Source organism: Gambusia affinis, linkage group LG03, assembly GCF_019740435.1.
Source record: "Gambusia affinis linkage group LG03, SWU_Gaff_1.0, whole genome shotgun sequence".
NCBI lineage: Eukaryota > Metazoa > Chordata > Actinopteri > Cyprinodontiformes > Poeciliidae > Gambusia > Gambusia affinis.
In genome coordinates, this window is record NC_057870.1 from 15,847,527 (window position 1) to 15,875,429 (window position 27,903).

General features: G+C 38.8%; 2 protein-coding genes across 3 annotated transcripts; both read right to left on the minus strand.

The window, feature by feature from the left end:
* Nucleotides 1–715: 715 nt before the first annotated feature.
* On the minus strand, nucleotides 716–22,633 carry LOC122827901 (apoptosis-inducing factor 3). Its single transcript, XM_044110998.1, has 21 exons — nucleotides 22,031–22,633; nucleotides 16,887–17,103; nucleotides 11,630–11,843; nucleotides 9,841–9,950; nucleotides 9,652–9,761; nucleotides 9,522–9,566; nucleotides 8,482–8,578; nucleotides 8,060–8,319; nucleotides 7,274–7,324; nucleotides 7,086–7,177; nucleotides 6,891–7,021; nucleotides 5,151–5,266; nucleotides 4,834–4,905; nucleotides 4,590–4,653; nucleotides 4,435–4,511; nucleotides 4,234–4,351; nucleotides 4,048–4,146; nucleotides 3,353–3,428; nucleotides 3,159–3,263; nucleotides 2,015–2,035; nucleotides 716–1,897 (listed from the first exon to the last, which is right to left on the minus strand). The coding sequence occupies exons 2-21, from the start codon at nucleotides 16,915–16,917 to the stop codon at nucleotides 1,855–1,857; spliced, it is 1,932 nt and encodes a 643-aa protein (XP_043966933.1). The 5' UTR covers nucleotides 16,918–17,103; nucleotides 22,031–22,633; the 3' UTR covers nucleotides 716–1,854.
* Nucleotides 22,634–25,630: 2,997 nt separating this feature from the next.
* Nucleotides 25,631–27,687, minus strand: cldn26 (claudin 26). Of its 2 annotated transcripts, XM_044111917.1 has the most exons (2): nucleotides 26,012–27,537; nucleotides 25,631–25,894 (listed from the first exon to the last, which is right to left on the minus strand). In XM_044111917.1, the coding sequence occupies exons 1-2, from the start codon at nucleotides 26,310–26,312 to the stop codon at nucleotides 25,656–25,658; spliced, it is 540 nt and encodes a 179-aa protein (XP_043967852.1). In that variant the 5' UTR covers nucleotides 26,313–27,537; the 3' UTR covers nucleotides 25,631–25,655. The 2 variants fall into 2 exon arrangements, with proteins under 2 accessions (XP_043967852.1, XP_043967851.1); XM_044111916.1 differs by having other exon boundaries at nucleotides 25,631–27,687.
* Nucleotides 27,688–27,903: the final 216 nt, after the last annotated feature.

Below are 27,903 nucleotides of genomic sequence, written 5' to 3' on the forward strand. Positions count from 1 at the left end.
AAATCATTCACAATTATCCTTTACTTTATGCAAGTTGTTTGTAAGTTGACAAAAATGTGGCAAATTATAAGAAGCCTGCTGGTAGACGTTGCTTATGTTATTATAACTAATGTTATGATCACAATAAATAATATTGCTAATGCTTAAAATAATGATCCTATTCTCTTGTAAGTAAACAATGAGCAGAATTTAGAAAATGTATTTAAACTATCCATCTGCTATACCTACTGATCCTTGCAGAGTCGGCAGTCAGTGGGCGACGATACGCCCTGGTCAGGTCCTTATCCATCACAGAGACGCAACGGACAAACAACCACCCACACACACACACGCACACACACACACACATAAGGACAATTTGGAGAGCTCAACCTTCATGAATTTGGACTACAGGAGGACGCTAGAGAACCCACACAACCACAGGGAGGACTCAGACCACGATTGAAATTCAGGGCCTTCTTGCTGCAAGGCGACATTTGCTACCAACTGCATCACAATGCAGCCCTATTTTAAACAAAACAGAACAAAGAAAATCTAGTGAAGCAGGTATGAAACAATGAGTCGATTGGGCCTCTTTATGAACCATCACAGATGACTTTTTTTTTTTTTTTTTTACCATGTTGGGTTTAAAACTGCAGAAAATAGCCAACACTAACCAAGGATGTACACAGGAAAGAAGTGTTAAAACTGAAATAAACATTGCATAAACAGTGGGTCTTTACTGTTGGATCACTTTTTATTTCAAAGTTAAGTTATAAAAATGTCATTCCAGCTTCTCTGTAGGAAGAACAATGCTATTCAAATTGCCTCGTTGACTTTAAGCGTCAAGGATCAAGTATGCATGGATCCTCATTAGACCAGTATGCTATCAGACATCTGCTCTGCACCTCTCAGCACATTGCAAAGCATCGCTAAAGGAAAATGAGGGGAAGCAGTGAGATCGCAGGGGAGAATATTAAAGCAACAGCGACTGTAAGGGAGCAGTCAGCCTGGGCCACAAACCTCAGTTCCCTGAGTTAGTAACAAATAAAGTCCCTATGGAGTCTGGAAACGTCACAAATAAACATTCAGCTAGTTTTCATCTAGATGAGTTATCGTTGTTTATTTTTTGAAAAACATGAATCTATTGTGCAAGCACAAACTAATAATTAGTTTAATTAAAAATACGATTAAAATTTAATGCATTTACTCGACTAGCAAGGCAACACATACAAAGAAGTACATTATCTCGTTGCAAATTAAATGCATGTGCATATAACTGAGCTTGTTAAAGCTCAAGGTTGGTCTAAAGAGGACTTGTTCCGCTGCTGATTTAAGCTTTTATTTTAATGCATCTGTATTAATATTCTCTGGTTTGGGACTCGTCATTTTATTTTTTACTGCAGTAAGTTCTACCATGCAGATCTAATGTCCGTATGAGAGCACAGTCGATCTGTTTTCCACTCAGCAGTGTATTCTCTTTTGTTGTTACAGTGCAATCAGGATTATAACTATGTACAGTCATATTTATACAAAACAAACGCCCATGCCCTTCTCTGGCTTCTTATAAACAAAAAGTACAGGTAGATATAACTTGCAGCAGCACAAAGGCTGAAATATTGCTTTGTTGTGAACAAAAACATTTGCCGACACAGTGGTTCAGTGTGTTCATGCCCTGTGTGGTTCAGTTTGTCACATTAAAGTGTCTCTCCGGAGCAAAACATGTTATACTGTCGTCTTCAGGAGAGTGAGCCGTGCCCACTGTGTTTCTGTGAATGAAGTAGGATAGCTGCTCAGGGTCTCAGCACCAAAGTGTCCACGTGAGGGTATCCAGGGAACTTTGGGTCAGTCCTTTAGGGAACGTCAGAGGTGAAGTCAGTGAGAGCCTTTGTCAATCAGCCAAGATATGTCTCCAGTCCTGCAACACAGCGACAGTGATCAGGTCCTTGCAGATAAGAGCTTTATCACATTTGTGGATAAGGTGGAGCTGCATAGAAGTGGTGAGTAAAAAGGATTAGCTCATGTTTTTCCATACTTGCCAAGCTGCGCTAACATCCTTCAGTGTTTGTTTGCACACAAAATTGAAAGACATGAGAGAGATGAAGATCAGTAGAACAACAAAAAGACAAGACAAAATGGACATTTTAACAGCGAGATTTACAGACCAACACTGACATATAAGCTGCCATATTTGATGAAGAGACAATGTCGTCTCGTCTGTCACTGTTGAAGACATTATCTAAATTTTTCTTTTTGAAACACAAATGTTTTTGTATCAAGCTTTTAGAAATACAGTAGCATGCATCGACTCAATACAGCTAACATGCCAGAAGTATTAATGTACTGTTGCTATTCCTGTAAACCAGGGATCTTCAAACTCAGGCCTTCAGACACTCAAGTTTAATAATGAGGTCATTAGCGAGACTGCAAAACCTGACAACTGAGGAGGTAATTCAGCCAATTGATTCAGACATATTGGACCAGGAACATGTCTAAAAGTTGCAGGACCCCAGTCCCTGGCTATAAACCAGCAGTGACCTTCAGGGACCAATTTTAACTTTGGCTGTATGGTTCACCACCCCGGGTGCCAGGGTGGTGAACCATACAGCCACGAACCATACACATAGGGAAGCCACGAACAGCCAGCGTCTTTTTGCATGAGCAGTCAACCCTGTAGGCTGTACAGATCCTGGAAAGTTACAAAATGATACGCAACAATTTTGTCTCAATGGGTTTTATTGGAGGACTGAGTATGTATTTGGTTGTGCAAGGAAACTCAAAGGCATCATTCATGCAGAAGAGTGAATGATGATCAAACTAAAATGCAGTCACTTGACTGAAATTGAATCTTAACTTTAAATTAATTGAACAAATGAAGCGAGATTCATGATTGTAAGAATGTATAAAATCTTTCAGGATTTTTCGTATTTTATCGATACGATAAACATTTCTTTAAAACAATGTTATAAAAAAGAACTTCAGTGTTAAACGATATGCTTGATTGTATCATAACATAAACCTAAACCTACCACAGCTTTCGTTAGCTAATTATGTTTCCATGTTTTACATTTAGAGCTTTTTTTTTAAAGTCCCAAACTCAAACACCCACTAAATTTTTTCCAAGACTTTAAAAATAACTTCCAACTGCAATGACTATAAAATCCCAAATGGAGACTTACTCCACGTCTCGCTTTTTAATCGTCTTTCCGGATCCCAAGACCTCTGCCACCCGAGACACGATGGGGTCATAGTTCATGCTGGTGACAGCAACCACCTCCTCGCTCCTTCAGATGGGAACAGAGCAAATGAACAATTGTAGAACAGTCCAAATATTTTTATGAGTTAGTTTACAGTTTAAAAATGTAATAGTTACCTTGTATAAAAAGCAACAAATCGTAATTCTTCCAGATCTCCTTGTATGATGACATCATCAAATCCATCACCATAACCTCAAAACATGGAAAAGGACACACAAAACGTTGGTATTTGGTTTAAGCTTTTCATCTTAATAGCTATGATGTGTGTTTCTTTTTCAGGGAGGATGTTCCTAAAGGCACTGTATGTATTTTTGATAAAAAAAAAAAAAAAAAAATCTCAGGAGGACAGATGATTGGACTGTATCAGAATTTAGATTAAACTGGTCTGTATTGAAGTGAATCTGACAGATTGAATTACATTACAATTAATAAGACTGATTTAGACTTAACTAGATTCAGTACAAATGGATATGAATTAGTGTTTGTTTTGTAAAGTACAGCAGAAATGTTAAAAATGTGATTTAATTCACTTTTAATACACCTTATTCAGAAAATATAAATGTGGATTAATAATTGTTTTATTTCATCTAAGAGCAGTAGAAGAAATTACAAGAAAAAATAAATTGTGAAATGAAAATATCTAAAATCTACAAAAAGAGTAAGTCAGTTTTACACCTAGCTGTTAAGACACCAATGTCTATCTTTTTTAATTTTCCAGTTTTAAAAAAAACTTTTGAAATCTCATTGGAAGTTATATTTTTCTTCAAAATACTCCAGGTCAGGAAATATCCTCCACGGCGCCCTCCCCCACCTGCATAGCGAATGGTCTTCCCAAACATCGCCGACCAGAAGTAAGGCACAGTTTTGAACTCAGAGAGTCTGCCCATCATGCTGAGAGCTGCCACCCTGCCTGTCGGCGACAATGAAAGAAACAAAATAAATCTTACACACGTCTTTCACAGCTTCCCAAGTCTGATTCGAGCTTTGACCCGCTCACCGTGGACATGAGCCATCTGCCAGTGAGGGATGTTCACCTTCTTGTTGTTGCGAGGTGGAAAAGGAAACGTGACCACGTCTCCTCCAGCAAACACCCCATCAACGTTTGTCTGCATCATCTATAGCAGAGATACATTTTAGTGAAAAAAACCCCACAACAAAAGTAGATTTTTTACTCAAACCACAGAGGATTGCAGCACACCTTGTTCACGGTGATGAAGCCCTTTGAGTCCAAGTGGATGCCGCTCTGTTTCAAAAACCCTGATGCAGGAACACTCCCTGCAGAAGCAGAGACATGTCAACAGGCTTAACATGAAGGAGGCCGGCAGGAAAAAAGAGAGAAAGGACGTTTGCTACCTGCTCCGATGACGCACACGTCCGCCCGCAGGACTTTCCCACTCTTCAGAACAACTTCCTTCAGCTGTGAAACAGGGGGAAAAAATGGTTCATTTTGATGTAAAAAAAAAAGTAACTGCTGCACTTGTTTCTACTTAATTATTTCATGTTACATGAATAAATGTTTGAGATGTTAAGGTTTTCAGATTCTACAGAGGAGGAGACTAAGCAGCATGTCCTGCTATTTCTCTCACTTTCTGAATACCTGTCCATGCTGACCAATCATCTCCGACACTTCGTTCAGCATGTAGAACTTCACCCTGTTTGTCTCAAACAGCTGCAGAGATGAAGACACCTCAGAGTTACACTGAAACCACAACATGGACACTTTACAGCAGCCTCCATTTCTTTTCAATGATCAGTCGCTGCTTCAATTTCTGGTGCAGTATTGACCAGCAGCAGAAACAACTAATGGGATTTGCATTTTAACCAGCAGTATATTCTCGGGGAGAATACTGATGATGGCGCTGTTAATGGGCTTCATGTTCACAAAGGCTTAAATTCCCAGGAGGGAGCCTTTACCTTCATTATGGCTTTCCCTACTTTCTCCCCAAGAGCTTTTTTGAAGGGGACCGGCTCGATCCCGATGACAGACACTGAGTGGGCCTTGTCAGTCAGAGCTGCAGCCACCTCCATACCTGCCACCACAACAAAACACAAGGCATCAAGGCGGAAAATGTTCATGCATTTATTTTAATCTGTCTAAGCAAATCCCTCTCCATTTATTAGGCCAGCTGCAACCTTAAAACAGTGAACATTGAAAACTGGTTACTCCTCTGCAACCTCTGACATCTGCAGGTGTATTCTTGCAACAAGCTTTCTGTATTAGGCTATATCTTAAAACTCATGGGAGCTATTCTTTTATTTGAGGAAGGTTCTTGAAAATTTAGAAGCAAAGAGAAAACTTCACAATCAATGTGTTTTTTTTTAGTTTTTTTTTTTTAATTATATTTCTGCATAAAAAAAGCATTTTTCTAAACAGGGCCGTATTTAGTCTTCAATATTGTTTAGGACTTCGATGTTCCCACTGCAGCATCTGTGAAGGCACCACACTGCCCCCTGCTGTCAGACTTTTACATACCTTTCTACCTTTGCATGTAAACCAATAATAGTAACGTTGTCATATTTTAAAGCGCCAGTCTCTCTCCAGCATAAAGCGGCTGCTTATGAGTCCCATCACACAGTTTCATTCCCTGGGCAAAATAATTACACTGCCTAGCAAAAGTACACACTCTACAGAACCATTTTGTCACCATAAACAAAATGTGGACAAAATCATAAACCTATAAACAACAATTTTCAATTGGCATTTTTCAACTTAATTTATTTATTTTTTATTTTTTATAGAACAACTCAAAGTCTTTTCCTTCTACTTGTGATGTAGAAGGAAAAGATACATGGGTTTCAACATTTTTCGAATTAATAAAAACATGAAAGTGAATTTGCATTTGTATTCGGCTCCCAGGAGTAAATACTTTACCCAGACTTAGCTCTATTGTGGATATATGATGGATTTGCCAGCTTTGAAATTGTTGCAGATTCTAATTTGTAAAATTGCTCAAGCTCAGACAGATTGGATGGATGGTGTTTGTGAAAATCAATTTTCAAGTCTGCCTTTGGATTCAAGCCTGGACTTTGACTGGGCTATTCTTGCACATTAATATATAAATAAAACACTAAAGAGTTATTAAAAACAGCATACTCAGATGAAAAGAAAGACCATAAATCTTCAAGATCTACACTTTTGTGCACACAAAACAGCAACAATCTATTAATAAGAAATATATTTCAAAAAGGAGCAATGCAGTGATAGGTTTTTCTCACTCAGCGTTTTTATCTTGGCTTTTAAAAAATGTAATTAAGTAATGACACCACCAATGAAGTGACTAACTCATTACCTTTTATCTTTTTAAATCCTTTTACATTTTTTTATGAGGTTGTTTTAGCTTTTTTCTGAGCTTTGGGCTTATTGTACAGTCATAAGCATAAAAAATAATGCTGAGCTATTTTGAGCATTAAACCTAATTTTTTTATTTGATTTAACTTCAGTTGAGCATGAAAAAGACTTGTGCTACAGGCAAATATCGTGCAAAATCAGACTATTGTAGGGTGAAACCTGTTTTGGAGAAGTGATAGTAATTAAGACTCTATGGTCAATAAGAAGGTAAAGAAAATAAGATTTTGTACTAAAATATTATTATAAAACCTTCCCCTGAATCTAAGAACTTTGTTGAAATGGTTAGATATGAGTTTTTGTCTCACCAACAAAAGATGTTCCCACAATCACGGCGTTCTTGTTGTTGGCTAGCCTCGCTATGCTGTTAGCATCCTCAGGCGTCCGGAGATGGAAAACATTCCCGACGTCTTTCCCCTTGTAGCTCATCGGTTTTGGACTTTAAAACAATTAAATCAAATTAGGCATTAAGAGTTTCAGGCAGAATTAGTTATTTTTCTTACTTGCTTCCTGAAGCAATAAAGAGTTTCCTGTACTCCATCCTCAAGCCGTCTTCAAACGTTACAGATCGAGTCTTAACATCCACTGCTACAACCTAAAACAATTGTTGGAGACTTTTTGCTTAAACAAACTTAAAATATAAAATAGTTTCATTTATTTAGATAAATTGTCACAATCCAAAGTCCCTCACCTCCTTTTCTGTGAGCAGCTCAATGTCATGGTCCTGCAGGAAACCACATTTCTATTTCTCCCTCTTGAAAATTGTTTAAAGATCATTTTAAACGTAAGATTATGATGGTATTCTAAGCCATCGTCAGTATAATTTGTGGACATAATAAAAAATATGTTAATGTTCTTTTCTTTAGTCTATACCAAGCCTTGCATCATTTGAACTTCTTCACATTTTGTCACATTTCACAACCACAAACTACACCAAATTAAGATGTGGCATAATTATGAAATGCACTGAAATTTGTTTACCGTTACAGATCTGACAAATGTTCTGTGTATTACTATTTAGACTCTGGAGTCAAATGTTTATAGAATCACAGTTTACTGCAGTTTTACCCCACCTTTTCACATCTAGACACAAACATTTTTGCTCATTCTTCTTTGTAAAACAGCTCAATCATAGTAAGAAGTCTTGCCACATATTCTCAGTTTAATTTAGTCTTGGCTCATCTATTCTAACATATGCATGTACTTTAATCTAAATAATTGTTTTGTAGCTTTGGTTGATGGTTTAGCACCATCTTCCTGTTGGCCTGTAAACCTTTGCCTTATTCTCAAACTCTTTGCAGCTGCAGACAGATTTTTATCCAGCATTGTCCCATTTGGCTCCATCCATCTTCCCATTAACTCATCTGCCACTTCAAAGTTAAGCTCTACTTTGTGTTGATCTATCAAATAAATTCCTAAAAAATGACATTTAAGATTGTGGTGGTTGCTTTCCTGAGGCTCTGTAGAACCGTCCAACTCTCAACTTTCTTAAGCTTGGCTGCTCAATGAGTAGCTGCTCCCTAAAGAGCCACTGACCAAAGCAGCAACTCTGCAGTCTCTTATGTAAGCTTCCTGACATAATGAGCTGCGTCTCAGTGTATATGGCTGGAGTCTGTGTACAAACCTTACTCAGTTTAGGCCTGTCATACGGAGGATGTCTGTCCATGGTGCACATGACGATGCGATCTGTGAAGCCTTCTTGCCTCAGTGTCTCTGCACACACCAGGCTCGCTGGACCTGGAGAGAAAGTCACAAATTTCAACCCTAAAAACTACTGTCTTTTAAGAAAAAGGTTGTGGAAATTGTGTGTGTGTGTGTGTGTGTGTGTGTGTGCGTGTGTGTGTGTGTGTGTGTGTGGGGTGGGTGGGGGGGGTTCATATAAAAACGGTGTCCACCAACCTGAACCGATGATGAGAACATGGCTGAAGCCTGTGTTGGAGTTGATGACGGCCGAACATCGGGACATGGGTTTCGATCTCTTTTGTGACTGAAGTGCCTAAAATGGCATTAAAGATTAATGAATTCATTAGCAGCTTTGTTCAACTTTGCCCAGCAGTCCCTGCAGAACTTTTTCACATTTTGACAAATTATAAAACAAAGTACAGAGCTTTGAAAACTTCAAATAGTGGCGCTTCATCTATCATCTGAGCATGGTACAGCTGCAAACCAACCAAGACATGGACATCCAACTAAACTGACAGGCAAGGCATGGGGAGCACTAACGCCTTAGATGCAGTAACAAAGCCTATGCCAACTATCTAGGAGCTGCAGAGATCCACCAATCAAGTGAACAAATCTGTCAACAAGATATTAGTTTTGCAGTCCATAAATGACCTTTATGGAAATGTGAAGCTATTGCTGAAAGAACGCCACAAGCTTGACAGACTTGATGGAAGGATAGAGCTAAAAACAGAGCAGGAAGAAAATGTATTAGAGGCTGCAACAGACTGTCAGCAAATATTCAACCAACTTAAACTAACAGCTGGATCTAAAACCAAATAGTTTAGATGAAAGCATGTTCATGTGTTAAGATGGTCTAGTCAAAGTTTAGCTGGCAAAACAAACTGTAAAGCCATTACTTGAATTTTGTTCTCCATCCAGTTAAGAGTCAAAGCAATTTTCCAAAACGGACAAAGCAATTACCTGAGACTGCAGATGTCCAACAGTGGTAAAGACATGCGCTAATTGCAGAGATTCTATGAAGTGATAACTTGGAGGAGATTAATACAAATCCATGCCACACTTTTAAGATTTACATTTATACAAATCTTTGGAAATCATCAATACTTCTCCGATTTCAGAATTTTGCTCAGTTTGTTAATAATCCATGACAAGAAACTCCAATAAAATCCACTGAAGTCTGTGGTTGTAATGTGACAAAATATGGAAAAGTTTTGGATAAAATATTCCCATATTTTTTTGGTTTGTTTGTTTCTTACTTGCTTGTTTGCACGAATGATCACCTTGTCCTTTTCAACTCTGACCTGGAGCAAACAGACATCAGCGACGTGTTCACGTTTTGATAAGGCAGACAATGTGTTACGAGGGACCAGCAGCAGGGAAGGTCACCTGGAAGGTAGGCAGACTGTCCAGACCTGGGAAGTCCTCTATGTCTCCTGTTGCTGTGCTGAAACAGGCGCCGTGCCAGGGACAGCGCACATGTCCTTTAGATAGGACACCTACAAGGAGAGAGCGTAAGTCAAAGGTGTCCCAGTGATAGAAAATTATAGTTGCAATGATAATCAACACAATTCTGACCTTTGACCAGTGGTGCTCCGTAGTGCGGACACTTGTGGGCCATGGCGGAAAACTCCCCGTGTTGTTTGATGAGCAAAGCTCTGCCACATCCCAGATCGACCTCTCGCATTCTGTCCCAGGCGCAAAAACAAAACCAACGGTGAATTCAAGGGGAAAACAAAGTGATGTACAATTTGGAAAAACAGCTACAGTGCCTTGCAAAAATCATTTGCTGTTTCACACCGTCTGAGACTGCATTTAGTTTTCTGGGTTTTATATTGTTAGCATAAAAAAGTCTGTATTTTCTATATACCTTTATTCATCGTTCATCACTATTTTCTTTGCTGCCATTTATTCCCTGATTCAGGGCTTAAACTTAGACACAGCTAACTCATTAAATAATACTAAATGATTCTGGATGGTAACACAAGCCTAAAATAGAAGTAGATTCATTCATATGTGTAAAGTTAGCAAATTAACCATCTGAAACTAGAACAACCCTTTTACTGTTGACATCCAGCCTGAGCTCCAGGGAACAGATCCTCAATCAAAGCCTTCGTAGAATCACCATTACAGCTTTATTTAAGACTTTTTTTCACAATTAGTCACATTACAACAACAAGCTTCAATGTATTTTATTGGCATATCCTCACATTGATGTGACATCCCTAAATAAAAGAGGAAATAAAAGCTTTCATGAGTCCCTTAATCATTAAATAGCTTCCACCTGTGTTGGTGTTGTGTGGAGGTTTGTTAGAGAGTGCTAGTGGACAAACAGCACCATGAAGATCAAGAAGAAAAGACAGCAGGCAGGTCAGGGAAAAAGTTGTGGAGAAGTTTATATCAGGGTTAGGTAGTAAGAAAACAGAAAAAGAGCCAAGAGTCCCATGGTGACCATGGATGAGCTGCAGAGACCCATTATATATCTCACAACTCCATGAAAGAGTGGGTTTCCACTTTGCAACATTCTGATCAGAAGAGTCCTACCTGAAACTTTTGACCGACATGCAACACACTATGTGTGAAAGAAAACTAACAATGTAGATCACTCTGAGCACACCGTGCACGTGGCAGCATAACACTATGCTTGACTTATAGATACAGGGACGTTCTGTAAGGAAACCTGCATTAGAAGCTGCAAACACTTGATTTTGAGGTGCGGCTCAGTCTGGCATACAGCCTGAGCCACAATGACATGGTTTAGCTCAGTGCCTCTCAATTCCAGTCCTCAGGCCCCCCTGCTCTGCATGTTTTAGATGTGCCTCTACACCAGAACAGCTGATTCAAATGATTGCATGATGTCTTCTGCAGCTACCAAGTACCAGGTGTGTGGCAGAAGGGAAACACTTAAAACATGCAGGGCAGGGGGGCATGAGGACCGGAATTGAGAAACACTGGTTTAGCTCAACGTGTCCTAGTCAAAGTTCAGTCTCAGTGATCTTAAGCTGCCTTACAATAAAGAATGAGCAAAACATCCAGTGAGTACGTGTGCAAAGCTGGTAAAGATGTTCTTTAAAAGACTTGAATTGAAGCGAAAGGTTGAATAACACAACATGCCACATATTCTTCTGATTTATATTTGTCAAAACAAAAACTTGACAAATATAAATCAAGTTTTTTCTTCCTCTTAAAACGTAGAGAATGCTTTGTTTTGCTGTATCACAAATAGTTTAATAAAAGATCATGTCTAGCATAATAAAATCTTTAAGGTGCAGTGGATGCAGGAGTGAAAGAAAGCAGAATGATCTGCTTCTTGTAAAAAATAAATAAAATAATAAAAAAAGTAAATATATGATTCCTTTTTCCTTACTGTCCATTTTCCAGGTCTTTAACGTGACACACTGAGGCCTCCACATAATCCCGGGAGTTGTGGTTGAGCGGCAGCAGCATGGAGTCTTCGTCAGAGCTGTGTGCCAGGGCCCCATTCGGTCTGCAGTCAGCGAAGGGGCTCGCTTTGCCATTAGGGGACAGGCCGTCCACTTCTTTTTCTTTTTCCAGGAGAGAGAGCTCCACTTTGACTTCAACTACACAACACAGACATGTGGTTCTTAGAAACCGACTGAATAAATGCGTACAGGGCAGTCACTACTATGCCACAGTTAATATCAGTGACCAAATGATTTCAGATAGAAATAGACTGAAACCATTAACAAATAAACATCTTAATGTTGGCTGACTGTTAGTGTTGGCCATCCTTAAAGCGCTACACTTTTAATACAGTTTTCTTGTCCCATTTTTTCTTTTACTTTCACACCAGTACGTTATGGGAGTGTTTTTCCTTTAGGAAAAGAGAGATTTTTTTACAACTTTGGATCACAGTGACATAGACGTCTCCACAACTTGGTCAAACAAAAGCAGTGTTCAGGAAAGAAATAGATTTTCAAGAATATCCTTTTTTTTTGGGCTCCCTTCACCTTTTTCTCTGTCATTTAGAGAATTTGTAATTTTGCCACTCATGCTCTTGATAATAAACAAAATCATAAATCATTGTGCTTTGAAAATGTATTGCCCCCCTCACCGTTTTTTGTTTTTGCTTTGTAGTCACACGTGTTTCAGATCAACAAGCAAATAACAAACATAACATTATTACAGTGTTTATTGTATTTGATGAAAAGTGCTGCCATAACCATACCCATTTGAAATTTGACAGTAATAAATCAATGTCAATGTCAAATTTATTTATATAGCACTTTAAAAACAGGTTTACAACGGCACCAAAGTGCTGTGCAAAAACGATAATAAAATAAGTTGATGAAAAAAAAAGAGAAATATTACAAGAAAAGAAAAAAATCTGCATATATTATTAAAATAACATAAGCTACAAACAGGCCTGATTATTACCAACCTGTAGAATCAAGAAACTTAAACCTGTCTGAAAACATTTGTCACAAATTAACACATCATGATCTAAAGATATTTGACAACAGATGAGAAAGTCACTTTTACTAAATCTTTTTGCCATAAACCTGTGAAGATAGTTCAGAGCTCCTGCTGGCTGTTCATTAATCTCAGGTGAAGACCATAATTTCCTGCACAGCTTAGAGGTATAATTCAAAAATTTTAATTTCACCTCTTGTTGAAAGTGTGGTGCTAAATGGGTTTCTGAAAGTAAAAAAAAAAAACACATTTAAATTACTAAAAAAACGTATCTTTCAGTTTCCAAGACAAAGCATCTTTGTCATGCATAAATTCAGTTTCTTTAGGACGATGCGCCGCCGTCGGCTCCATGATTGTGGATGTGGAGAAGGCGCTGTGTAACTCCAGCTTCACTGCAGCAGGCTTTATCTGTTCGGCTGGAAAAATGTGCTGATCATTCCGGTTCTTACACAGTAATCTGCCTGGAATTTTCTCCTGCTGAGCAAGTCTTAATTAAAATCAATGGAAAATCGTAATAGTGAGAGCAATTGCACAAGTGGAGGAGAAGGGGAGACTGTTATGTGCCTATGAGGAGAATCTCCAGAAGCTGCTGTAATGCAACGACTCTTAGCACTCAACTTCTGAATAGTGTATGTGATTGTGAATATGTTTTCAAAGTGCTTTGAATGCAGCTGTCACTTACTTGCTGTGCATTGTGTAAAGTGAGTCAGACATGAAAAAAAAAAAACATAAGATGTTTATTTGCTGCTGTGTGACTTCACTGTATCAGCAAGTTTTCAGCATATTTTCATGCAAATGAGTTGGTACAGAGCCACATCTTTAAAGCCCTTCATTCCTCATGCAGCCCATGTTAGAACCATTTACCCTCCAATAAAGGTATGTAAACAGCACTTGCTGTATACATGACACTTTCCCACCTCAACAATGAGCAGCTTACATGAAGACTGCTCATCTCATCTTATGTGGAGATGATGATGGTTGTGCAACAAACAACTTCAATGAGCTTTGGATGCCAGAAGTGAACAATTTTCTAGGTTTTCTCTGAACAACCTGTCTGACAAAATAAACTGAAAAACCAAAGTCTTCTTGCGTGGACTAGCTGCTATTTAAATTAAAATGGATTGTAAAAGTTAGAAAACATTGTGCTCAGTTTTTTTTCTAAAATGCTGCAGATTCTAACATGATCAATTCAAGCAACTATAAACTGGTGTAAGATCTGAAGGAAGGCCAAAACTGATGGAAGGAAACGGATGAGGATGTTTGGGAACGACTCAGGCGGCACCAACGTGCTAGCCTAGCATGTACTATAAGATGCTGGAGCAGCACTGTCCGTACTGAAGCCAGTTTAACATCAACACGGACTCACATGGCCAGAGATACACCTGCAAAGATCACATTGAAGCAAAACAGCACCTTTAGTTTCCTCAGCCTTTCCTCAAATCCTGGGCGACTCTGGGGATTTATAACAGCACAATGATCCCAAGCACTCATTGACGTAGTTTTGTAATAAAATAAACTGATAAACAAAGCTCTGACGTGGCCCTAGCTCTATTTAAATTAAAATATTGTGTTTAATATTGTGCTCAGTCTCCTAAGCATATATCATGCTAAGGTTTAAATGACCTTAGTCAATTCAACCAGGAACAGGGGTGAGACATCCAGTCAGAATTATAAAAAGAAGTTTGTTGATGGCACCAAAACTCTTTTGAGCTTACTGATAGGGACACCGGGCATATTTTAGTCTGCATCATTTTATATCTGCCCTGTGATAACTGATGCTGTGTGGATTAGGGAAAATCCACAGTAAATGTAGACTTGTGCATCCAACACATGTTTCTAAAAAAACATTGCACTTGGGCGTGCTGTGGTGGCTTAGGGGATAGCGCGACCCACATTTGGAGGCCTTCAGTCCTCGACGCGGCAGTCGCGGGTTCGATTCCCGGACCCGGCCGCATGTCTTCCCCGCTTTCCTGTCAGCCTACTTTCAAATAAGGGACACTAGAGCCCACAAAAGACCCCCTGGAGGGAAAACAAAAACATTGCACTTGCACATGGAAAAAGAGTAGTTCAGATAAATCTTTAAAACACCAATATTAAAAGTTAATTTGTGGAATTAGTGGATAGATAGATAGATATAGGGACCTTTTCGGTTCAAAATTTCCCTCGTGCATCACAGAAATTTCTATTGAATTTATTATTGAGTTTGTTTACTTTTGGGTCAGGATTTCCTCGTGGTGGGAAGTGCCTGGAAAACCTCCAGAGTGGGCGAGGGATTTAACCCAGAGGACATCCTGACCTCAACTGACCCCCTTCAACGCAAAGGAGCAACAGCTTTGAGCTCCTCTCAGTAGACAGAGCTCCACACCCGGATGTCTTTTCAGTAATTATCTGTGAACATAGGTGAAGGTCGGGACATAGACGTACAGTTAAATCGTGAGGTTGTCTTTTTTGGCTAAACGCTGGCACCATCAATGCTTCTCTCCCCCTCCATCCAAGACACTTCATCTCCTTCATACACTCAGCCACCATACAGACGACCTACTCTGGCTATTCCAATCATAAAGATTGAAGTCCTACAATATTCCTTAAAACAATTTAAGATTTTTAAACAATTACTGACTCAAATCAAGTAGGAAAATGAATAACTGCAGTAAAATTAGAAGTCTAAACTACTGTGTTTTTGCTTTTTTTGTTTTTAATGTTTGAAGTTCACTTTGGTCTTGGCCTCACTTGGCTAGCTGTTAGCTCATGACTTCTGGATCAACTAGCCTGGATTTATATAAAAAACAAAAAAACCTGAAAAGATATATGTTGCTGGTAAGCTATTAACTGTTGAAATTATTAACATAATCCAAATTAAAAAATCCTGAGTCTTTAATTTACATTCAAAGAGCGCTTCTTTGTTCCACCGTATGATGCATATCGAACAGAGACATGACAACATGTTCTGTTCAGGATATATTTGAGCCTCAGTATGTAATCCTCTTTTGATGAAAATGCTACAGAGAGCTTTTTGCTTCCTCCCACACAAAACATTGTACTGCGAGAACCGGAGGCTGGGATCATGTGCACAGCAGAATTTGGAGGCGGCCAGAAAATTATTCAAACTGAACAGTTTAATTTATTCTACATCTAGTTTGTGTTTCCTGAAGCCTCTGAAAATAAGAAACATAACTGTCTTTATAATAATAATATTCCTCTGACCCACAAAAAGATTTCTCTTATTGGACAAAATTACCTAATGGCAGACAACCGCAGCTTAGTGGTTTCCACATTGACAGGATCACAGTCTCTTACGCTTCATCTGCTGTTATTTGTAATTGTAGCTCATAATTTGGCATTATCTTTGTCAGCATGATCAGAACCACTTTAAACATACTAGTAGAGCAGTTTACAAATCTAGAGATGAACTGTCAAATCAGCTGGTGATTAGAATCAGAAAATGTTCAGGTTGATCCGGCCAACACTCAAAACATCTGATCTTTTCCTAATCAGTGGGGGCCCCTGTTGCTACAGGCTCCCAGGTTCCTGTAGGTTTGGTGTAGATGCTGCTAATGTTCTGCAAACACTCTGTGTTTGTTATTTTTTTAGAATCAATAGGTAATAGCAAAGAAAAAGGGCGTCAGGAAAATCAGAATTAATCATAATCGTTAATTGACAAGAAATACGCCATTTCTTAGAGACCTAAATTTTTGGCAGACATGTCATTTGGTCACATTGATATGTTTGGCTATTCTGATTAGTTTTATACCTGAACATACATCCCAACTGTGAAGTACTGAGGTGGCAGCATCTTGTGTTAGGTGTTTTGCTGCAGGAGGGACTGGTGCATGTCCCAAAAATGATGGCATCTTGGGGAAAGACCATTATGTGGAACAATTGAAGCAACTTCTTGAGACATCAGACAGGAAATTAAAACTTGAGGACAAATGGACTAATTAGCTTAAGGATAACAAAGTCAAAATTTTCAGGTTTTAGTCACAAAAGCCTTGATCTCAGCCCAATAGAAAATTAAGTTTTAGAAATGCATAAGAGAGCAAGGCTGCCTTACACCAGTTCTTTCAGGAGGAACGGGACAAAATTATTTGAGAATTGAAAAGATTTAGGGACAACCAAAATGTTACTGTCAAAATGTCAAAATGGACTCTAAATCTCCTTCAGGACATGAGTTTGGAAAGCATCTTTCTTACCTGGTTTGGGTTTGGAGAAGCATCCTCCCATGGTGGGTCCAGGAAAGATGGACACCAAAAAAAGGGGGAGGAGGGGCGAACGGGGGGAGGAAGGAGAGGTGTGGTCAGATCGTTGGACCTGGCTGTGCAGCAAAGAGAGGAAAGTGATGCAGAACGGGTGGCATGAAACCCTGCAAGTTGAAGATAGCCATTGCACACACCAGCTCTTCTATATAATCTGTAAAAAAAGTAAAAAGGCATGAAAATGAGACGACTCACAGCTCTGAAAACCTACCAGCTTTACAAGGACCAACCCAACTATTTTAAGCAGGGAAAAAAGGCTTTCAATAATCTCAATTTAACAATCAGCATTTATGACATAAACTTTCAATTTTGGTTTCTTAGTTCTATAAGGACATAATTATTATTCTACTCCAACCACTTTGTGCGTGTGTATGTAAAATGTAAATGCTTGTCAAAAGGAAGTAATTTTGCTAATTAGGAACATTTTCACACACGTTGCCACCTTTGTTCATGCATTTTGCAAAGAACTTGTTAAATATTAACCCAACTCCAGCACCTATAAACTTTCCTGTCAGACAGTGTTTTCAAGGGAACCAGAGGCCCCTTGAGTTTCAAAGCCCCCCCCTTTGTCTTGTTTTGTTGCCAAACTTCACATTGCTGCCAACTCTGCTGTCTCACCTATGATGTGGTACGTTACACATGTGGCGCTCAGTGCCATGAATCTGAACACATACAATGACAGATGCATCACTCAGTTTGCTGCAATCCATCAACCAATTATCCTTTACAAGCACAGAGACTGCTTGACATTCTGAGCACATCTAAATGTGCTTAATCTGGTTGCTTAAGTGCTTGCACTTAAGCAACCAGATTATTTCAGCTGCCTGTCTTTCAGTTGAATGTAAACTTCCGAGGTTAATTGATTGCATTCTTTCTCTCTCTTTTTTTTCACAACAAAATGCCATTTTGTAGCAAAGAAATGAGTCCTGCAGAAATGACACAAGAATAGCACAACTTGAAAGAATAAACTCAGGTTTCTGTCCTATAACATAAAATAATATTTGAACATGTTCTAATGAAAACCTGGCACAGAAGCCTAAAAATCCCCGACATTTGTAAAATTTTGAACTGCAACTTAAATTATTTTACTTCAAGTTAATAGTGCCTCATCATTCAGGTTGTATTAAAGTGTAATAAGCCAGAAGGAACACTCTAGAGGCTGACTTTGCTATCAAGTCCATGGTGTTAAATATGCAGACCACATGCACATTCAATTGCCTTGCAGAAAGACTGAGAAAACAACCAGTGATATACAAAGTGGTAAAGTTTATTTCTTGTAATAAATTTGAAAAATCATATTTAGTGTAAAGCTTCTTTTTCAGCATTCCTGCATAAACTCCTCCACATATCTGAACTTTCCTCCATGTTGCAGATTTCACTTGCTCAAAGCCCTTCCCCAAGTGAGACACTGCATGGAAAAACTTGCCTCTCGCACGTTGCGCTTTAATTATTTTGATGAATAGCACTGGAAAGCCGAGAGCGACTTCACACTGGACTTCCAAGAAACGCAAGATATTTTGTGCAAAAACCAAAGTAGGTTAAGCAGATTTGGTTGCCACAACATATGACGCAGATCCCGCTCTATCGCCGTTGGGCCTGTCCCCGAGCAGTGCTAGTAATCCTGCTAGCAAACAAGCTGTCAGTTTCACTACGACTGCATTACCTGTTACTGGAATTATATTGCAGAGGAGAATTAGCGAAACGCAGCTCCCACTTGGAGGTGGGGAGGCCCTGCTTGTTAATGAACGCTGAGAAGCTGAAAGGTCTACGCTCCGCCTAAAGGTCACTTCCATCAGTCAGAGCCGAAGTCGGCGTTCACATAGGGATTTGCAATCAGTGATGGTATCACACAACAAAGAAGAATGTCACAAACTCTCAAACTGGTTGTAAGGGTAAATGTCAGCGAGGATTGGTTTTAAACTTCACATGGAACAAAGTGTGACATTTAATAACAGAATTTGTCACCCTGATGTTACTCTACAATCAAAGACCTCAACATATCTTGTTGCAATTGATAGAACAATGCAGAGAAGCACATAAATGTGACGTTGAAGGCAAATGAAAGAAGGATTTAAATCTAAAAAGTGTGGCAGGGATTTGTTTTGAGCTCTTATGTGTCAACACTGTGAGAAAAAAGACAGCTGCAGATCTATTGTTGCTGGTTCTGTTTGTTAAAATCGTTGATTAACCATTATCTGAATCTTCAGTCTTTTTCTGCTGAAACTGTTTTTTTCTTTCATTTTTCATATTGCCATCAACTCTCACCGGTGTGCCAGTCCCTAATGAAGAAAAACAACTCAGCTGTATGATGCTGCCACCACCATGTCTCACCCTGGTGTTCAGCGAAGCGTCAGTCATTTTAACAACTATGATTTTCTTCTTACAGCTCTTACATAAAAGCCAGATTTATGCAGGGCACTGTAGTTGCCCCATCAAGAGATTCTCCCACCTGAGCTGTTGATCCCTGCAGCTCCCCACAAGTTAGTATGGGCCTCTTGGCTGATTTTCTGATTAAAGCTCTACTTACTCAGCCTATTAGTTCAGGTGACCTGACATAGGTTTGCAGTATGCACCACTCTTTGCATGTTCAGATGATGAATTAAAACATGCTCTATGAGATGTGCTAGGCTTAGGATATCATCTTACAACCCAATCCTAATTCTAGCTCTAAATCAGGTCATTTTTGAAGGCAATTGGTTGCACCGGATTATACAGGATTTAGAGGCTTCAGAGTAAAGTGGACAAATATTAATGAAAGTCACAACATCCAGATTTTTGTTTCTAAATAATATTTAAGAATATGGTCCTTTCACTTTGCAATTATGTGCTACTTTGTGCTGGTCTATTACATGAAATGGCTGCTGGTTGTTTTCCATTAATCAGCTCACTGGCTGACCTGTCAGTTCGGATTGGTAGAAACGAATGACATTTTGCTTCACTTAGCTGTTACAAGGTACTTTGTGCTTTACCAGAGTTGCTGTGTGATTCAAAAATGCCCACATTTGATGATGGAAACAAATGAGACGACAATAATTCATTTAAATCAAGTTTTGTTTTTTTTGCATGTAGAATGTAAAAATTGCCTGAAGCGTACATAGTTGTTAGGAAAGCAAAGCATACAAAAACAAATTCTCCTTACACAAGTTCACACAAAAAAAGTCAAGCTTTGTCAAAGCATCATATGCCACAATGTGACTTGGTAAAAAAAAAATAAATTAAAAATTACCCACTCTAGCTTACAGAATTTCTCAAATTCTATCCAAGAGGGAAATGTTCGTTCAAAGTCTTTACCAGCTAACAGATTTTTATGCCTAATTTAGTTCTGGTGTACAGAGTCTAAAACTTTCATTCATTCTTCAAGGAATTTGGGTGGTTTCTAGGATTCACTGTGATTCCAAAGGATTAAACATCCACTCTTCATCATAAAAACACAAACTTTCTTCTTAAAGAAAAGTAGTTTCTTTACTGCTTTACTACTGTATTTCACTAGAAGGAGTGTTTTTTTTTTATATATACTGATGCAAACTATGGGTAAGCATACAATTCTAATTAACTATATTGAGGATGTATAAATGTATATCCAAATTACAATTTTTGGAAATCATTGTATCTAATGGTTATGGAACCACAAACATGTCAGTAACATTTAAATTAAGTCAAATGCGTAAATGAAGGGAAGAATTAATTTGTAAATATATATATATATATATATATATATATATATATATATATTTTTATATATATATTTTTATATTTTTATATATTTTATATATATATATTTTTTTAACTAAACAGTTCCTCTGGTCCTGATCTGATGAAAGGACAAACATTTCAAACACCTTTAATGGCCACACCTGTCTCTCACAGACCGGCTTGGGAGCAACAAGATAAACCTTGGGAATTATCCTCAGGTTGAGTAAAGAAGTTTTACCAGGTGCAAGTACATTTTTTGCATTGTCGGCTTAATGAAACTTTCAAAATCAATCAAACTGAGAGTTTTTAACTTTGGGTTTGTTGGTGGTAAAGTTCTGACATCTTTGCTTGATCATAGTGGAAGGTGATGGGAGCAACAAATCCCACCTGAAGCAAAAATACAACAAAATGACACAAGATGCTTTTTACTCACTTAGGCTACACTATCAATAAGACAATGTTTGCTGTATACGGTATCAAGCAAATAAATTACTCTTCTAAAACCCTAATGTTTGTCCCTTGTTGTTAAATGACTCCAACAAAATATTTGCCTGCACTTCTTGCTGAAAATAACTGAACAAAGATGAAATGTGATGCCGAGGTGGAGCCATATTTTCACCAGATTACCGAGTTAAGCTTTGAAAGGAATTTAAAAAAAACTCTGAGTTGTAACAACAATGCACCACTTTAGTTGCCACGTGGAATAAAAAAAAACATGTCATTCAGTTATTTCTGTTATTTTATACAGTAATATTGACATAATTTGAAAATGCGTAAATGTAACCCTAGGAGTCTGAATATGGTATTAAATTCCCTAAAGCCACAGCTGCAGCACAAAGGCACAAGCAAATTGTTTCAGGTCACTTTGCCACCGCTTTGAGCAATGACCTCTCCATGATGTCATGGAAAACTAAAACTGAGCTTTATAAAAGGGGTGTGCACCCCTGCAGGGGAGCTGTGCTTCCACGTAACAGTTTTCTACTTCCCAGTTTCAGCGAAAGCAGACATTTAAATACCTGCCATTCTTCTGCGGCAACTCACAAAGATATTTACCGTTTTTGATGTTCTGAGAGACATTCACTGGCTCTATCTGCGTCTTCGAACTAGTAACTATTATTTATTGTGTGTAACAAAATGAGATGAGAACTGACTATATGCTGTTATGTGATTTCAGCTGACAAACTGTGGCCACACTGTGCTTGTGATTCCAGGGGGGGAAAGTACTGAGTCCCAGACAAATAAATAAACAAGATTTACTCTGAATGAAGGAACGGAGAAAGATGAATTAACACATTTTTCCAGTTATTCAAACAACATCTCATAATAACAGGAGAAAAAAACAAGCTGGGCTACATTTCTCTGACTGAAAGAGGAACAAATCAGCTTACCAGTGTGCAAGGAGCAGGTGCACTGAGGTCCTGTCAAACTCTCCCGCAGCTCAGCCTCCGATGCAGGGCATGGCAGCAAGAGTTTCCTCGCTGTCCCTCTCCGGTGATAACTCTCTCCTCTGGAGTATTCCCAGGTCGAGTGTCTCTCCTCTGCTTCTTGATGCAGCAGAGGTTCCAGAGAGAGTGTGTTAGAGTGTGTCTTGTATGGGTGTGTGTGCGTGTGTGTGTGTGTGTGTGTGTGTTCTGCCCCTCACAACGAGCCCCTCCAGCAGCAGACTGAGCTGACCGGTCGTGGGAGTCGCTCTCTTTCTCTGCGGCCGAGCCTGAAAATGCAGTACGGAGGACCTTTGCCAGTTTCTCAGCTGTATGCAGCATTGATGGAGTTGCTGAGGGGATGCTAACACAGCATGAATCCTCACCGTTCCCTGCTCTTGTCCTCCCACCCCTCCTCTTCTGTTTCCCTGAGCGGAGGCACCCTGTTTCCCTCTCTCCTTCTCTTTCTCTCTCTTTCAGCTGCTTGTTGTTGTTCCCTTCAGACCCTCTCAGCCTCCCCTTTAGATGTCAAAGACATGACTTGCCAGTTAAACCTGATCAAAGACTTGCTGCCTTCCTTGCTGCGCCGCATGCTGCTTGCTCACTCTTTGCACTGCCTGCTTCCTCTGCTGCAGTGCATGGATCAGCTGTTGTAAAACTCGTCCACGTTGATAGTTTTCACTCTGGCCACACATGAAAAGAACGGCTGAAAACATTGACACAGCTCTTACTGTGTGCCTCACATTTGTCAGTGTGATCAGCAGAGGGAGAGAGGTTGGACAGGCAGGAGTTGCAGTGGATGCAAAGTTCTCCCATGTATGGCAAGCCATTTGTGTAAATATTTAACCTCCTTGAGATCCAGTTATTTCTGCCTGCTGAATGTCCTCTGATATCTTCCAATCATACATTTGTTCAACTTTGTGCAATATTTTCCTGCACTGGCTTCAAACCGCAATAACAAGTAGAACCAGAAGTCCCAGTAAACCAAAGTATCTTATTTGTAAAGCAAAACTGCTAACTAGTAAGCTTTTTGAGAAACTAGTTGACACTTGACCAGATTAATTGATTACTACGTCATACTAGCTAAAGCCCTAACATGTCAACTAGTTGGCAGTAAATTAGTACAACAGTAATTGAGTAGACTGACAGATGCACAATAGTTTGTCAAAATTTAACATTTTTGCTCTATTAGTGGGAAATTTTGACTATTTGTTGGCTAAAGGTGTAACTAATTGGAAATGTCTCTGATAATAGTATTTGTGAACTACAGGCAACATATTGAACACATAAATGTTTTACTACAACACTATAACTCATATGGAATATTTACACAAGAAGCTTCCCATATAACTCTAGACATTTTGTTGCTCAATATTTTCCTTGATTAGTTCATAAACAATCTTGTTAGTAACACTTTTTACCAAAAATAATTGTGTTTAAAAAGAAGCAAAACTCTAAAAGAATTGATTAGTTTACTAGTGGACACCTTGGGGAGTCCTAGTCAGGTTAAATTGCCAGACTGCACTGGTTGTCTACTGCAGACATTTTAGGGTTACAACTAAGTTAACAAGTAGAATTTATTTAAACTGTTAACATGTTAAAGTTTCTCATTATCATCTTGTTAACCAGCACTGATGTCAACTACTGCAGCAAAATGTCTAGCTGAGAAATTTGTGTTGGATGAATGTCACTTTTGCTTTGGAATAGGACAAAACTGTCACTTGGCAAAAGATTTTACCAATTTCTGAACATGAACTCCTATATCCAAAGAACCAGCTGTGGGGGTTTGGTGGCAAACTAGCCTTCAAAAATGATGCAGATGTCAAGGGTGTCAAATATGTGCACAACAGCTTGCCACAGAACGGGGCTTAAAAGAAACAAAAGAAAAAACACACACTCTTTTATACAGTATATATTACATCCCTCCTTTACGGTCCAACTTTCAGAGGCATTGTTCTGGCACAAGGTCATTCACCTAAGAATTGCAGATTCATTTCTGTAGAAATGACTATTTCAGCAGTTCAAAGCCTGATTGTTAAGACACACTGTTACTGTGATAATACCAAATGAACTAGATAGAAGAGGATGTACTGGGTTAGAAAAATAATAACACTGACCACATGGTGTTATTGTATTTCTACAGGGTGCTGACAGACGACATGTACTTACGCACTCCAGTGTCTGTTTGTGTTGCTCTTTGTGTTCAAGCATGTGTGAGAAGGCATGTCCAAGTGGAAGTCAAACACGTGCACAGCAATATGACTGCAGTGTTAGTGGAGGACACATAGTGACACATCTACTGGTTACTTTAATCAGTACTGTTAAACGCAGAAGCCATTACAAAAATACATATGGGTTTGATTAGTTTTTTACAGGTTAAAATCTTGCAGGTGCATTTTATTCAGAGCCCCTGATATGATATTTTGTGGAATCACCCTTGGTTGGAGTTACAGCTGCATGTCCTGTGGCGTGTCCTCTACCAGCTTTGCATATTTTAAAAAATGATATTTTTGTTCTTTCTTCTTTGCTAAGTAGAAAAGGTTCAGTGGTGCATTGGTTCAGCGTCTCCCTCTGAAGCAAAATGAACACAAAAAGACTGTAGCACTTTAAGGAAACCCAGGTTGTTCACCACTACTGTTACTGGTTTTCTTGTTAGTTTTCTTTGGTGCTAATTAAAATTGAAACATGGTGACCCCTGATACATGTTGAAATAAAAAATTTACTATGTCCACACATTTGAAAGGTCTATTGACTAACTGTGCTTCTTAATCACATTGTTTCACTTAATTGAACCAGCTAAAGAAAGATGAAAGATGTAAACAATCTAATAGGAACAAAAAATAAAAGCCGTGGAGATTAGAGCATGGCAGGAGTCCAGAAAAGCTGTAGCTTTTCACAAAACCAGACATTACCAACATATACACTAAAAAGGCTGAATTTGATTCACAAACAGCAGCAAATGCCTGTCTCCAACAACTCTAATTGAAACTACAGAGGCAGAAAGGACATCAGATGAAATGAAAGGCTCACATGATTCTCCATCTTTGTAGAAGACTCAGTCAGTGATGCAATACTTTTTTTTTTTTTTCCATTTCTTGATGACGGATTGAACAGGGCTCTTAGGAATTCAAAGCCTGTGACACAACAAAACCCTGAACCTACTTCTTATTTGGGTGATTTCTCAGCGCAGTCAGTTTCACAGGAGTACATGTAGAGAAATCAGCAGTAAAGGGCTTTGAAAACAAATGAGCAAAAATGATTTGAATCTGTAAATCCCAGTAAAGTTTGTGCTCTGAGCATAACAAAAGGTAGAAATGCTCAATGCTGCTGCAAGAAAGCAGAATATGTTCTAAATAGTAAAGGAAGCTGCTTTTGATTATAGTCTTGCAAAAGTTCAAGAAATCTCAACAGCTGCATAAAATAAAACATTCAGAGAGATTTTTTTTTTTGAGAAATAAACCCAAAAAGAACTTTAAAAAAGGCACAGAGTCTTGTAAGTGTTATAAAAGCTTCAGTTTTTAATCAAAGCTATATACACAAATTTATTTATCTCATGATTTCTTCCAATTGAATCTGGATGTGACACAGACAGCTAAAGAACCTCTGTCTTCAGGTAGTACCTTGTCCTGGGCTTCTGCTCTGGACTGACAGGAACATTCAGTCTTTGCAGGTCATAGTCCCCCATGCACACGGCCACAAAGAACAGAGTTCCTCCGATGACCTGGCCCAGACCCCCGAACCATCCAGAGAACATCGCCTCGCCATACTCCCACCGAGGCATCACGTCAGGGAAACCTTCATCCCAGAAGTCCACCACCGTTGTGTACGCCACTATGGAAACAGGAGCCAGAGAGGTGAGTCCCGACACCCAGGTCATCACTCCGCTGAAGATGAAGAGCCGTCGTTTTACTTCTGGCTTCGTCACACACATGCCAACCTCCTCCAGACCTAGAAAGCCAGTCAACAGGGCAAATCCTCCAGTTCCAATGGATATCAAGACGAGGACTCTGGAGATCTGAAGATCCACCGGCAGACCCAGGACAGAATCATAGGCCTTGCACTGAATCCCCTTCTCTTCCGTGTAGAGGCAGGTGAGCCAAAGCCCTGAAAACCAGTTCTCCACCTCGTTGAGATCAGAGTTCATCGTTTTCCACAGGGGTAAAAAAGCAGTGATCAGAGTAGTGACGTAGCTCCCAAACGACAAAAACAGTGCCGTTTTCTCCATCATTTTTGTTGTTAGAAAAACCATCTTCTGCTTCTGCAGGTGAACACTGTGCGCCGAGATTCTCCCGTCCAAGTTAATGTAATAAGATAAGGGATCCAGAGAGACTATTTAGCCCGTCCCAGTTTTTGGGAAGGTCCACTTCTGCAGCCTCCTTTAAAAAAATGCAACCGATAAGAGAGATAATCCAGCATTGAGGTTTGACAATAGACCCACTGTTTCGTCTCAGTGTTCAATGTCATCACAGCGACTAATGAACTCTGTTCTTAAATGAAACCAGGTATGTTCAGTGAAATTCCTGGCCCAGAGTGCATGTGTGCAGCAACATGGCCATGGGACACACAATTAAACACAAAAAGAAAGAGAAGCTTTCTTTGATATTCATATCATGGGCTGTTTAAGAATGCATCCAGGACTTTTATAAGTTATTACTTTTTCAGATAAAATGCTGCCCGGACATAACTGATAAAACTACTGTTTTGAAACATGCATGTACATACTAAAGAAACCAAAACGGGAGCACTTTATTTGCCAAGTGTCTCAAGTGTCCAGACTGTGAAAAGCACTTTGTGTTCACTCCACTGGACCATTCAAAGTGTTAGAGGCTCCAGTTCTCTCTGAATTTTAGCTCTGGCAGTATGACTGCCTAAAATCCAAAGAACTTTTTTTTTTTTTATCTATTAGTTTTTTTTTTTTAGTCCATCCAGTTTTGATTTGCATTTGAGAAATGCTAAATTTCTTGAATCCATAAAAAGTAGTCATAATTTATTTAAATCTTCATTTGACCAATAAAACAATTTTCTCCTATTTAACCAGGTTCACTCCATTGAGATCATAGCTTTCTGTTGTAATGTTAGTATCAGTGTCGCACAATGACCATAAAACAGAGTACAAAACTATATGAAATGTATTTTTGCTAGACCCCGGGCTTTATCTTTATTAAGGGAAACTAAATTTTGCAGATGCAGATCAGATTCAAGTTTCTTTCAAAATATACAGTTAAGCTCAGAATTATTCATGCATGCGTTAGGTGTGAGCTTAGAGTAAAAGTTTTAATTTGACCAGCAGGCTTTTTCTAAATAATTTTAAGATTTTTGAAGTGTCTCACGCAGAGTCCTGAGTTTTCAGTTTGGCTGAAAATCTCTGGAAGGAGCTCTTCCAAGCTGAAAAAGATAAATTATCAATCCCAAAATGCAAAGTCAATAAGCAGAAAGATCAATATGCAGTATTTCTCAATGCTCAGTCCAGGAAAAAGACTGATTTAAACATTTTATATTTTACATAAAGAGAAAAACAAGACTTGTTTCTATAACAAAGTATAATAAAAAGTGTATCCTTTTTGTTGGGAGAATGAACATGTTCCTTAAAAGACAAAACATCATTAATAATTTCTCTGTATTTACAAGGCAAGGGTAAAAATATATATATACTTTCTCAAAGGCATAATGGAGATGTTTCAAAGCCTTTGCAAGAACAAGTGCTGAGGAGTAAAGTATCAGTGACATGCAGGTGAAATGTTGTTCTACATGTTTTATATATAAAGAAAACAACAAAGAACTGAACATTAAGGAAGCACACAAAGATCTGCAATAAGTCCAAGGTTGAACCAATAATTTCA